We start from the raw sequence: 12,120 nt of genomic DNA, 5'->3' as shown, positions 1-12,120 counted from the left end.
TTAGCAATATCTAGTGACTTTAGTTACTACACACAACTGGAGAAGTTTCATACCTTATGCACTGATCCAAGTGACACTGTCACGTCCTGTAATGAACGTAGTAAAAATTTATTCCTAAGAAAATTGAAATAATTTGGGCCTTCCATTTTTGATATGCCTTCCATTTCTTGACGTATCTTCCATTGATCTTTGTCACGAGGTGAACTTGCTGATGACAATTCATCTAAAAAGAGAACTATGCTTCACTTCTCAGTAGTCTAGTGGATATGGTCTATGCTTCATTGCAGTCGTGCAGAGCGATTTCCTTGTGTGCTGCTGCTATTGACGGATAACAATGTACTGTTTAGATGGAATAAATAGCTCTACTCTCCTGCTGAACAGTGTTAAAGGTTGCTTGAGTCTTTTGTTGCACCCTCACAATAACACAGTCGACCTTGGAAGTAGTAGCTCTAGATAGTCCATCTCTCGGTTTATCTGACACACTTTTGGTCCCACTGTAATTTTGTATTGTGTGCACACAGTGTCTGCTGATTTGTAGTAGTCTTGCAGTTTCAATTGACTTCGTTTAGTTTTACTGTGTATATCGGTAATTCTATAATCTTCAGTTCACACGTTCTGAAATATATTTTTTCCCCATATTGAAAATGTCACACCTTTACATGCCTTGCTTACAATGAGTCAAGGCATGGAAATAGCTATAGAAGAAGTGTGGGGAGGGTTGTGAACTTCTAAAACAAATGGTGGCTTGGTTCCCACTTTCACTGTAAAAAGGTACAAATACTGATTCGTGAGACAATCCATAGTTTACTTAGCTGTACGTGATAGCAACAAAATGAAAACCCGATGAGTGTACGAATGGACAGTCACAATATGAAATAAACTAAACACTTTGCTGCAACACAACTTCACATCAGAGTGGTGGGAAGACAATTTTATTGTGCACTGCTCAAAGCAAGGGTCACTGTCCTGTGCTGACTTGTAATGTAACATTGAAAAGGATTCACTCTGTTTGCAGCTCACTTCCCTGTACTGAAAGTATTTCTTTACGGAAATTAAAAGAATCTTACCTGAATTTTGGCATAATTGCTCAAAATATCCTTCATTACGTTCTGTACACATGTTGCAACGATATATGATGTACTAGGACACTGTAGTGGTGCATGGGGTTGGAAAAACTCGAACTCAGCTTTATAAAAATATCTGCAACTTAGGTTTAAAGTCGATGCAGGACACAATGTGTGGGTTTTCCTTATTAGTTGTTGCACCATGCTCGCTCACACTTAGTCAGCTATCTGAACTATATTGAGTAATATTGTATGTATTTTGAAACATGATTACATACACAGTACAGCAACACATTTTACTTGTTGAAACGTATCTACTGAAATTCACTAGTTACCGCAAAAAATCACTTGCCAGACTATAGTGTCTGAAACAGCAAGAACATAAGCCACGAGAGCTGATGATCTGCTTGTTGAGAGATGGCAGGAGTGCTGGTCCCTCACGTTTGACTCTTCCTGTAGAAATGGTAGTAGTTTGAATTGAACAATGAATCAAAATTATCAGATGTATATCTTTGAAAAATATTGGAGTGCAAGAGGTGAAATGACTTTATTGTCAAACGCCTGGCATTAGGAAACAACAAACAACAATTCCCATTAATAGTTTACAAGACATATTGGACCGACAAGTCAATACTAACAAATAAATGATGATAAAAAGAACCTTCACCTGATGATGCCAGATAAGGCGAAAGTACTTGTAGCCACTATTTGTTTTTACGTGCTATTCACTTATTGAATTATTCATAATAAAAGACAGTCAAATGAAGATTCTTTTTTATAATCATTTATTTGTTCCTATTAATAGATTACTTGCCTTCAGCAAAGTCACTTTCAAGAAAATTAAACAGTATGTCTCGTCTTGAAGATGACAGATTTCCTTACAAACGTTCTTTGCATAGTATCTAACACTGTAAAGTGATAAGTCGCATTTATCGTGCGAGGTGTGTGTGCGTGCGTGTTATATATATATATATATAAAGTTTTCTACCTGTATAGACAATTGACATTAATGCCAATAGGGATGTCTGTCCTACATATCTGCTGCCTTTATCTCCAGGAAAATATCCTGGGTACTCATTTCTGTAGGAGGTTGAGTAAACCCCAGGGCCATAGTGTTGTTAAAAGGGTTAAATCAATGGAGAAAGTCCATGACCAGTCGATATTTGAACTCATGATTTTCAGCATTACACCTTAACTGCTTTGCTACTGTGCGCCCCTTTCAGATAAGTAGAATTTCTTAATTTGTAGATTCATTTTTTTTAGAATAAATTACATTTCTTGTTTAAGTACACATTAATGCAAAGAAGGAGTTATGGCTTGTATGTTGGTATGATTTGACTGAAGTTGTAAAGATTAGCAAGTAAGAGTATTTTATTTCTCTCTGTTAAGATCGCGGTCCCCATTGCGTGGAAACTGGAAGAATATGGGTGGTGGAGATTGGCAGATAAATGAACGTGAAAAACAAAGGCAGGTAGAAGAAAGACGAGTCATATATGTTGGTCGCATTGAAGAAGGAACATCTAAGGCAGAGTTGAGAAGGAGGTTTGAAATGTTTGGACCCATTGTAGACATCAGTGTTCACTTCAGGGAGCATGGGTATGTAAGTCTGTAGAATTTGATGTAATTAAAAAACTGTTCTTTTTCCAATACACTGACCTACACCATTGTTCAAGGTTCATTAATAATTGCTCTAATAGAAGAATGCTGGGATTAATCTAAAGCAGTTAGGTTAGTCTCGAGAATTGCAGCTTTAGTGGATATATTATGCTTACCTATTTTAATGAATTTTTAGATCCTTTAAACTACAATTATGGTTAAAATAATAGGTTTTGATATTTATTCTTTCTAGTTTTCCGAACGTATACCACTGTGTATTTTATATTAGAAATACACTATTTGCATTTTTGTAATCAGAAGCATTTTCTCAAGTGTTGGTTTTATTTATGTTACTTTCAAATAATAAATGCATGCACTAAAAATTAACCTGCAATGTTATTTTGTATACGAAATTGAAGCTATTTTAAATAAGTTGTGTTCTGATCCAAAATAACTTGGACAAATTGCCTAACTAATGACATTGTACAAAGAAAGCCATTGAAGTGCAAACAAGTGCAGTATTTTATGCTGTTGTCAAGTGTGGCACTTCTTGCAATGTGCGACTCTCTTTCTACAGGACTGTCTGCATTATGCTCCAGATGTACCTCAGTTCTGCTGTTATTTCATACATTTTTGTTTCTTTGTCATCTTACAAATGCTGTTAGTGTTGTTACTGTTTTTAGCTTATTTTCTTGATTCTCTTGGTCAATCTTTTCAATGTATGCAGCAGGATAACTTAAAGTCCACTGTAGTGCACTGATAGTCTTCAGATAGAATTTCTTCCAACAAATGATACTTTGATTGGTTGTTTGCAAAGCTGAGTCGTTTGCCACTGACATTGGTGACTTTAATTTGATTCACTTAGGGTTTATGAATGTTCATTATGAAAGAATGTCTTTCAGATCTCTTTCTTGATTATTGTCTTGTACTGTTTCGAACTATCAATTAAAAGACATATACAAATGAAGTAATCTACTATGTATCCGAACAAAAAGATATGTCTTCTTTTTTTTATATAATTGTACACATAACACATTCTTTAATAATCCCAGAAGATAAGATATTTGACTTTTATAAATTGTATGGTTTAAGTAAATATATATAATATATATTTTTTTTACACAAAATTTTTTAAAGGAAGAAATTCAAGTGAAAATAATTTATGGACATTCTCTTTTGAATACGAAGCCGATGTTTATAGTTAGCTATGAAATGAGGGTAATCCTCTGTTGTAATGGGCTATCCTTCATTTGATCTGTCTTCCCTGTCTTTTAAATCATTTGCGGCAAGAAAGGATTTCTGATTGCATTTTGAGATGTAAATAGTTTGTGTCTTTGTGTCATTTATTTTATTGTCGGCCTGAGTAGCATAGTCGGTATAACGCTGGCCTTCTGTGCTCGAGGTTGCGGGTTCGATCCTGGCCCAGGCTGTTGGCATTTAAGTGTGTTTAAATGCCACTAGATATCATGTCAGTAGATTTAGTGGGATATTAAAGAATTCCTGCGGGACAAAATTCTGGCACACTGGTGATGCTGATATAACATCTGCAGTTGCGAGCATCATTAAATAAACCATAATTTTATTTATGATATTTATTTATTTATTATTTGTTCTGGTAGAGTTAAGGTCATGAGGTCGTCTCTTCCACATCAACAGAAGTGAAATATACATTGAAATAATAAAACATAGTAATATTATCCCGTAATTGGTGAGGTGGTGATTGTGAGTACCCCAGCCATTGCAATAAAAGAAGCCTGCGCCAGGTGGATGTGCGGAAATATTTTTTTCTTTTTCATTGCTTATTATGCTGCCTGCTTACCTAATTTTGAAGAAAATCTAGTTGAAACAAATCAAAGTACTTGATTATATAAGTTAAAAATTCAGTTTGATTATCTGAGTGCGACGATACAAATTTCTATGTTTGGGCAAGTGCAATCCCAGTTACGTGACTAGAAAAGTACCTCACCACTTAACGGGTTAATAGTAATACTTAAATATAAAATTGTCATGCACATTAAGGGGCTTACGTACTGTGTAATGAAATATTGACTAAACATGATACATAATTAAGTAATTACAATTAAATAGCCTTCAGTTTTTCATTACTTGCAAATAAATTCCTGTAGATGTCTTTAAGGCTAAAACACAATTTTGTAAATGTTAATTTTTTAGAAGTAAACACCCTCTCTCTCTCCCTCTCTCTTTCTCTTTCTTTGTTCCCGAAACAGGTAGTATTACAAAGCAGTTTGGATAACTATTCTTAAACTCTAAATGTTTGTTTGGAGAAATCTTGATTAGAGGTATTAATTATGTAAAGACTAAATTAGTTCTCTGACAAAAATAGTTTTTGGGACATATTGCCTGCATCATTTCGTTTTATCATGGTTTGGAGTAAATTGTCATTGTGTGTGTGTATATTTTTTTATTAAGAGCCAATAATTATTTTTTATAGCAAAAATTGTATTTCTTGCGCATCATTCCTTATTAAATTTACTTGTAAGTACTGATTATGGATAACAGTCATGTAACAATTTAGGAGAATTTGCTGTATAAAGGCAGACAGTAGCTGAAAATGCTCTTTTGATATCAGGGATGCTTAGAATATGTATGTCTGTGAAAATATCGAATTCTGTTTTCGTAATATCACAATATTGTTTTTTTTTTCTTTACTTTCTTATTATATAAGTTTAAAAAAAAAAAAACACAACTTTTTCTGCACTGATGGATTATTTTTAAATTATAAACTGTGTATTGCATGTTCTTGAGGTTTTCATCTTTACAGTAGTTAAGAACATCTTAGTTCAAAGAGAACCCAGTTTACAATAATTCAGAAGCAGCTAGTTTTTTTTTTATTATGTAATTTTTTATAATTAATTTGGTCTGATTTTTCCCACAAAACTCTTAGTATTAACCTCAAGTAAATTAGTAAGGTTTTAAAAAAAAGGTTTCTCCAAAACATAGTTTTTGTATCAAAGATACATTAATTCTCATGATGATAATGGTGATACAGGTTTGTTTCTTTCGGCAAATTGTATTGTCCTTCTAAATGTCTTCAGAATTTGTTCATTTATTTGATATAGTGAAGCGTAATGGACACACTTGAGTGGACAACTCTTCAGATGTAGAATTATACAGACCTAAGGATGGGGCCTGTAGGCAGTTAGAGAAATTAAAACTCGCATGGTTGCAAAGTTCAAGTAGTTTTTAAAGATCATCAAAACCTTTGCTCTGATAAGAATTTGCAAAGGTAATACTTTTTTTTTTTTTCATAAATAGAAATTAATAATAAAAACTCTTTTCCTTATGTTAATCCGTTGAAATAGAATATTATTTCATGCACAAAAATGAATAAACTTATTGCTATGGCAGTGCCATTCTTTGTGTAATAATAAGGCAGTGTCAGAATTTTTAAGATTACATAGAATATAATAAAGATATTAGCAATTAAAATTCTCTCTTATTTTTGAAAACCTGAAATATATAATTTTAAGAAATTATATAGATTTTGGTAATGTGAAGTAGAGAAAATTGTGTTGTAATAGAAAAGTGAATTACTGAAATTTACAAGGAGTTGGGCCACAGATTGATCAGTTCCAGTCTCATATTAGAGTTGGAGAAATCTCTTCAGTGGCCTTCCAGGGTTTCTTCTACCTGCCAGGATGTAATTTTTTAGTAATCTAGGATATCTGTTATGCGGCATCCTATTGACATGTTGTATCCACTTTGACTTGTAATTTAAAATTTATTCAAAGGCTGATGTCAGTCTCAATTCTTCCAAATATAGAAATATTTAGTTTGTAGTTCCATTTATAACCTGCTGTTCTTCTTAAATATTTCATTTCCACCCAATTATTCTTGGTCTATCTTTTGCCTTGATTGTTAAATTTTCACAATCATATAGTAGTCAGAAGAGCCTATATGTTATACAGTCATCCGAGTTTTATTTAAAGTTTGTTTTGATTTAAACCCAATGTTAATGACACCAGTAACCTTTATGAAATTGTTTAAATTATGATTAATATCTCAAATTCAGTTTCATATGAAACAATATTACGTAAATATTTAAATTGTACCTGTTGCGAGATATAGCTATGCTTGATCATGTATTTGTTACAGAGACAACTATGGATTTGTCACATTTGCATACAAAGTGGACGCATACGAGGCTGTAGAACATGGCAATGATGATCCCAATCTGCCACATTATGACCTTTGTTTTGGCGGTCGGCGAGCTTTCTGCAAGACTCGTTATGCTGATCTTGGTGAGTTAATCAGCAACTAGAAATGAGACCAAGCGTGGCATTGTATTGGTTACTTTTTATTGGATGCTTTTCAGAGAGAAACTCCAATATGAGGAATGCTGCCCTTAAAGGATTACCACAATAATACAGCCTACTATTATGTAGGATAATAGTCAAAATATGGCAAGAATAATTAATACTTATTAGCAGAGAAAAATTCGTTCCGGCACCGGGCATCAAACTCAGGACCCTCAGCTTGGTGTACTGAGTGCTCTTTCCGTCTGAGCTATGCTGGAACCCAATCCACAGTGCCAGCTGAACTCTCCTTTACAGTATCGTAGTGGCCTACTACCTGCATTTTAGACAAGCTGAGGGTCCTGGGTTCGATTTTCGGTGCCGGAACGAATTTTTCTCTGCTAATAAGCATCATCAGTGATAACTACATAAAGTCATTGACATTCAATAGAGGACGGTGAGTTCCTCTAATAAGAATATATATATTTCAATATTAATAGTTCTCTAGAACTGTTGTTGGAATGGCCATATAAGTCATTTTAAATATGTGCTCCTGCATACATGACATATCTGTGTCTTGCTTCCTGAGCTGTTTCTTTGTGGGGTGAGATGCTGAGAGGGAGAGTGGGAGGTCCTATAACCTGTTTGCATGTGCAGTTAATACTATCCTGCATTCAACACATCAGCCTTTTAAGTATTCCTTTCGTTAGCTCTGGAGCAAGATCAGCCATCGACAAGTGAATGTATAGGCTATCCCCTCACAAAACATATTATGTCCTCCTCATCAATTGCTGTAACTAAACACTAATACCAGTGGTAGACTACAGTCTGTACTCGAGATTATCGGTCTAATCACTATCACGGTTGTCATGTATATTACATCCGTGAAGTCTTTCCTCTATGGCAGTGGTTCTAAAACTTTTTCCACTGTGATGAAACTCCTTTTAGCCTGAAGTGCAACTGTGGAAGCCTTGTTATTGTTTACTAGTATTTAATAATTAACAGACAATTGAAAGCTAGTATCTCAATAATTCTGTTCAGTGGGATGAATGTATTTGCTTTTTAAGCCTGCAATCTGGTTTTATGGCTGAAAGTTGAAGTCTCATTTTTACTTCTGCATTTTGTATGTTTCGGTATTTTGTTTTGGCGGACATATATAAAGAGAATCTAGTGGTGAAAATGATAAGTATTATTTTACGGTCGGTAGGCCCTTCAAGGGCTATAGCGCCTCATATTATTAGATGTTTAGTAGTAGTAGTCATTTAGTTTAGTTTAGTTTAGTTTAGTTTAGTTAGCTAGCTAGTTAGTTAGTTAGTTAGTTAGTTTAGTTAGTAGCAGTAGCAGTTACTACTATTAAACATCTAGAATGGAAAATAATAATAATAATATTATTATTATTATTATTATTATTATTATTATTATTATTATTATTATTATTATCATCAGTGATGTTTCATGTTATTATTGATTCATGTTTTCGTAACATTTGTATATTTTTATAGTATCCACTAAGTATAAAATAAAATTTAAAACCATATAGGGCTCACAGAACTCCAGCAACATACGATACTTTGAGAAACACTGCTCTATGGTAATTGAGCAGTTGTCTGGATTGAACGAAGAGTCACCTTTTTCTCTTAGTGTGTACATACATTTTCGGAAATTGCCATCAGAGATAATAGCGAAAATAGTAATCACAATTAGAGTCTCCAGTATTATAAACAGTAAAGACCCTTGGAATGACATAGGATAATGTTTTCAGCACATGTAATATGCTACCGTGCTGCATGTTGCAACTACCATGACGGTCCGAGCAGGCTTAAGAGGCACTAGGGAGTTCTCGGCTTAGGAAGTGAGACACACACAGTATGTCTAAAATGCAGTAGTAGGCCATTACGATACAAAGGAGGAGAGTTCGGCCGACACAATAGATCGAGTTCGAGCATAGCTTAGATGGAAATAGCACTCAGCGCGCCAAGCTGAGAGTCTTGGGTTCGATTCCCCTTGCTGGAACGAATTTTTCTCTGCTAATAAGTATCTAAGTGATGACTACATAAAGTCATTGACATCCAATAGAGGACGGCAAGGTCTTCCAATAAGAACATATATAAGAATCATTAATATTAATAAATAAAAGATTAAATAGGCAGTAACTTATTTAACATGGATATGACTATGACGACTATCCTCATATAAACATATGCAACTATCTATAGTTTTTAGTTGGTTTGTTTTTTCGCATTTACTCGATGGTTCCATCATAGCACTTGTGATGCACAGTTGTCCTGCTTTTCTTAATTTATTGGTGCTGGAACTCAAGATAACAATGCCTCACTATCGTTAGCACTGCACTTGTAGTAAGCTCTGATGTGGCTGCCCTTTGTTATAATATTTTTTTTCTATAGTAAAGACAACCAGAATTCTTCGCATTTTCAGTGACACAAAGTATGGTGACGCAGGTAAAGTTCACATTTTACATACAAAAGTAGTCTTTGAGGCAAAGATAAATTTAAAAGTAGGTGGCTGTAACTTGAACAATAGCAAACATCCCTTTGAGTCAGAGAAGGTTATTGGCATGGTAATTCCTCACTTAACTGCAAAGCATCAACCAGACCAATCAGTCAGTATTCTGCTCTTGTCCCATAGCTTGCTACCTTCATTTAAAAAAAAAAAATATATATATATATATATATATATATATATTTTAGTGAGTTTGAAGATGAAGATTTTGCAACAGATGGAAAAGTGTTATTCTGCAATACATATCAATCCAGTGCTAATGCAAGTCAGAGATTTTTAATTAATCACACTTCCCTATGGGCAAGCACTAAACTGGCAAGAAAAGAAGCACCAGTTTACATCAAACTTTTGTATTAAAACCGACCAGCACTAGGAAAGAAGTTGAATTCAACTTGCTTTTTGCCATGCTTTAATCGGATCAGATATAGACAAGGGTAACGTACACTTTCTCATATATTTTATGTATTTGCAATTCAGTCCCTCTATTATGTTGCAGTTGATATTACTGTTTCAATTTCCCCCCCCCCCCCACTTGAAATATTGTTAAAAATATGAAATTGTTTAATATTAAAGACACTAGGCTTCATTTATAAATCACACTGTGTAAATAGACATACATAATTAATTTTTCACAAATGTTTATAAATTAAATAGTTGCATATACAGTATATTGTAATTATTTTTTTATTTATGAAAATCGGCACTTAAAGTGATATGAATGTTAAAATTGAGACTGCATACTTTTAATTGTACCATGAGGCTCCAACCTTTCTTCGGACAGTTGACTAAACGAACATCTTTAATTCTTTAGTGATTCACCTACTTGTAAACAAATGGGTTCAAAAGGTACGGTGAATCCTTGACTATCCTGTTCTCCTCTGTAACTGTGTTTTGCTGTGTTGTAGCTTCTAATCTGAAGACTTAAGCTAGATCCGCAATGAAAAGTGTAAATACCAGTATTATGTATATAATAATTCATTCTTCTTACCCAGATGCTTACAGAGTGACCTTTCTCGTTTGTCAGATTATTCTGGATAATACAAGAAGTCACTAAAATTGTTGTTTGTTTTGGACCGGAGCACCATTACATGATTTTGATTAGAAATAAAGATCCTAATATTTAAGCATTCCTCCATCATAGCATTCATATTATTGATTCAATATTCGTTATTATCATCGTCTTCATCATGTAAACATTCCTTCAATGAAACACTGTACGTGGGCTACCTCATCTAAATTATCATCGTGCACACACATGCACAGTAACCTATTATTACCATAAAGCGAAATGTGTTGTGAAAGATATGTTGATAAATGCAGGAAATGTAAATAAATGCTTCTGAATCCTAACCATCAGCAAGTTGTATCTCTAGAAATTCTACCCTTAAGAAAGTGTGCTGGAAACTAAAATCGAGCTGTTGGCTCATTTTTTGTCTTGTATTTCTTGTATGCTGTTTTACTTATGTTTTCTAGTTCTCAATTGTTTAGATGGATATTCACATCTCTCTGCAGATGGAATGGCAACTAAAGGAGATCCTGTGGGTGACTCTACTGGATATACACGAGGAGGTTCAGCAAACCTCAACAGAAGCAGAACTCAGAATGAGAACTCTTTTGATCTTTTGCTGCGTGAGGCTCAAGCGAAACTACGCAAGCGCAAGGCTTGACACAGGTATATATGTCTAGGAGCCATCACTGTTATTGTTAATATTATACAGATAGGAGAACTCCTGAGTAATTTATTGTTGTAGCAAGTTATTTCCAAGGCCGGTTCCTAATGTTGTATAATACTTTCCTCTTGTGCCCACCCAGGCGAGGACATGAATATTGTGAGGTATTTGTGAATTGCAAAATTGTATAAATGGTAACCTTACACTGCCAAAGAAACGTGCAAACAGTGCTGATTCTGCCCGTCAAGGAAACCGTGTACATTGCTTACTAGACCTCATAGTGTAAGAGATGGGGAAAGTGTGAAAACACTCCTTAGAGTAACGTTGGAATCCTGCAGTGTCTTGTTGTATGGGCCAATAACAAATAGAGCACGTACATTACAGTCTTCCAACGTTTTTTTACTTGTATGAGGTCACTATTTGGTCTGTGTTGAAATACTTTGTATGTTTTTGTTTGCAGTATAGCCGTACCATGTCAACCATTGCTTTTCTTTTCTTCTATCAAATGTGTCACAAGTAATGTAAGGAAGACTGTATGTTCATAGTAGTTTCGAATTTGATAAAACTGCCAGTAAATTATTTCCAAGAAGTAACAAATTCCGCTATGATTTGCCACGTATATTGAACTCTGAGCTACCTCTAATTTAAAATATGAAATTATGTATTCAGTATTGCTTGAATGTTTGGAGTGGTTTTGTATCTGACCACAACAAGTGGATAGTCTGTAGAGATAGTGAAGTGGTGAAAGCTGCTGATTTCATGGCATACAGAATGACATTTTATTTAAATGCAGTTCACTGTCATATCTGCTTAACAATTTATTTTACTTTTATTTATATTGTGTTATCTGCAACATATGATCTGATTGTTTAATGAATAAGACATTCTTAACTGGAGAGAAATAAAAAACGAACGACTTTTTCAATATTTTAAAAATTTTAATATTATTGTGATGAAATTTAAAATGTACATATTTTTGTGTAATAATCACGAAATGTGATAATTTATATTCCT

The 12,120-nt window shown here is 34.1% G+C and overlaps 1 protein-coding gene across 4 annotated transcripts in view; it reads left to right on the top strand.

Moving 5' to 3' along the window:
* Nucleotides 1–12,022, top strand: part of LOC138709130 (serine-rich adhesin for platelets-like) — a 72,153-nt gene extending 60,131 nt beyond the window's left edge. For 3 of the 4 annotated variants that reach the window (XM_069839668.1, XM_069839665.1, XM_069839666.1), the window contains exons 11-13: nt 2,454–2,660; nt 6,777–6,922; nt 10,925–11,250. In XM_069839668.1, coding sequence (XP_069695769.1) covers nt 2,454–2,660; nt 6,777–6,922; nt 10,925–11,103 — 532 coding nt within the window. In that variant the 3' untranslated portion in view covers nt 11,104–11,250. Of the gene's footprint in view, nt 1–2,453; nt 2,661–6,776; nt 6,923–10,924 lie in introns of all 4 variants that reach the window. The other variant, XM_069839667.1, reaches the window with a different exon arrangement.
* The last annotated feature ends 98 nt before the right edge of the window (nt 12,023–12,120 follow it).

The sequence above is a fragment of the Periplaneta americana genome, chromosome 11 (assembly GCF_040183065.1).
Source record: "Periplaneta americana isolate PAMFEO1 chromosome 11, P.americana_PAMFEO1_priV1, whole genome shotgun sequence".
NCBI classification, from domain to species: Eukaryota; Metazoa; Arthropoda; class Insecta; order Blattodea; family Blattidae; genus Periplaneta; species Periplaneta americana.
The sequence above is the reverse complement of the archived record's forward strand: the minus strand, read 5'-3'. Positions and strand labels throughout refer to the sequence as shown.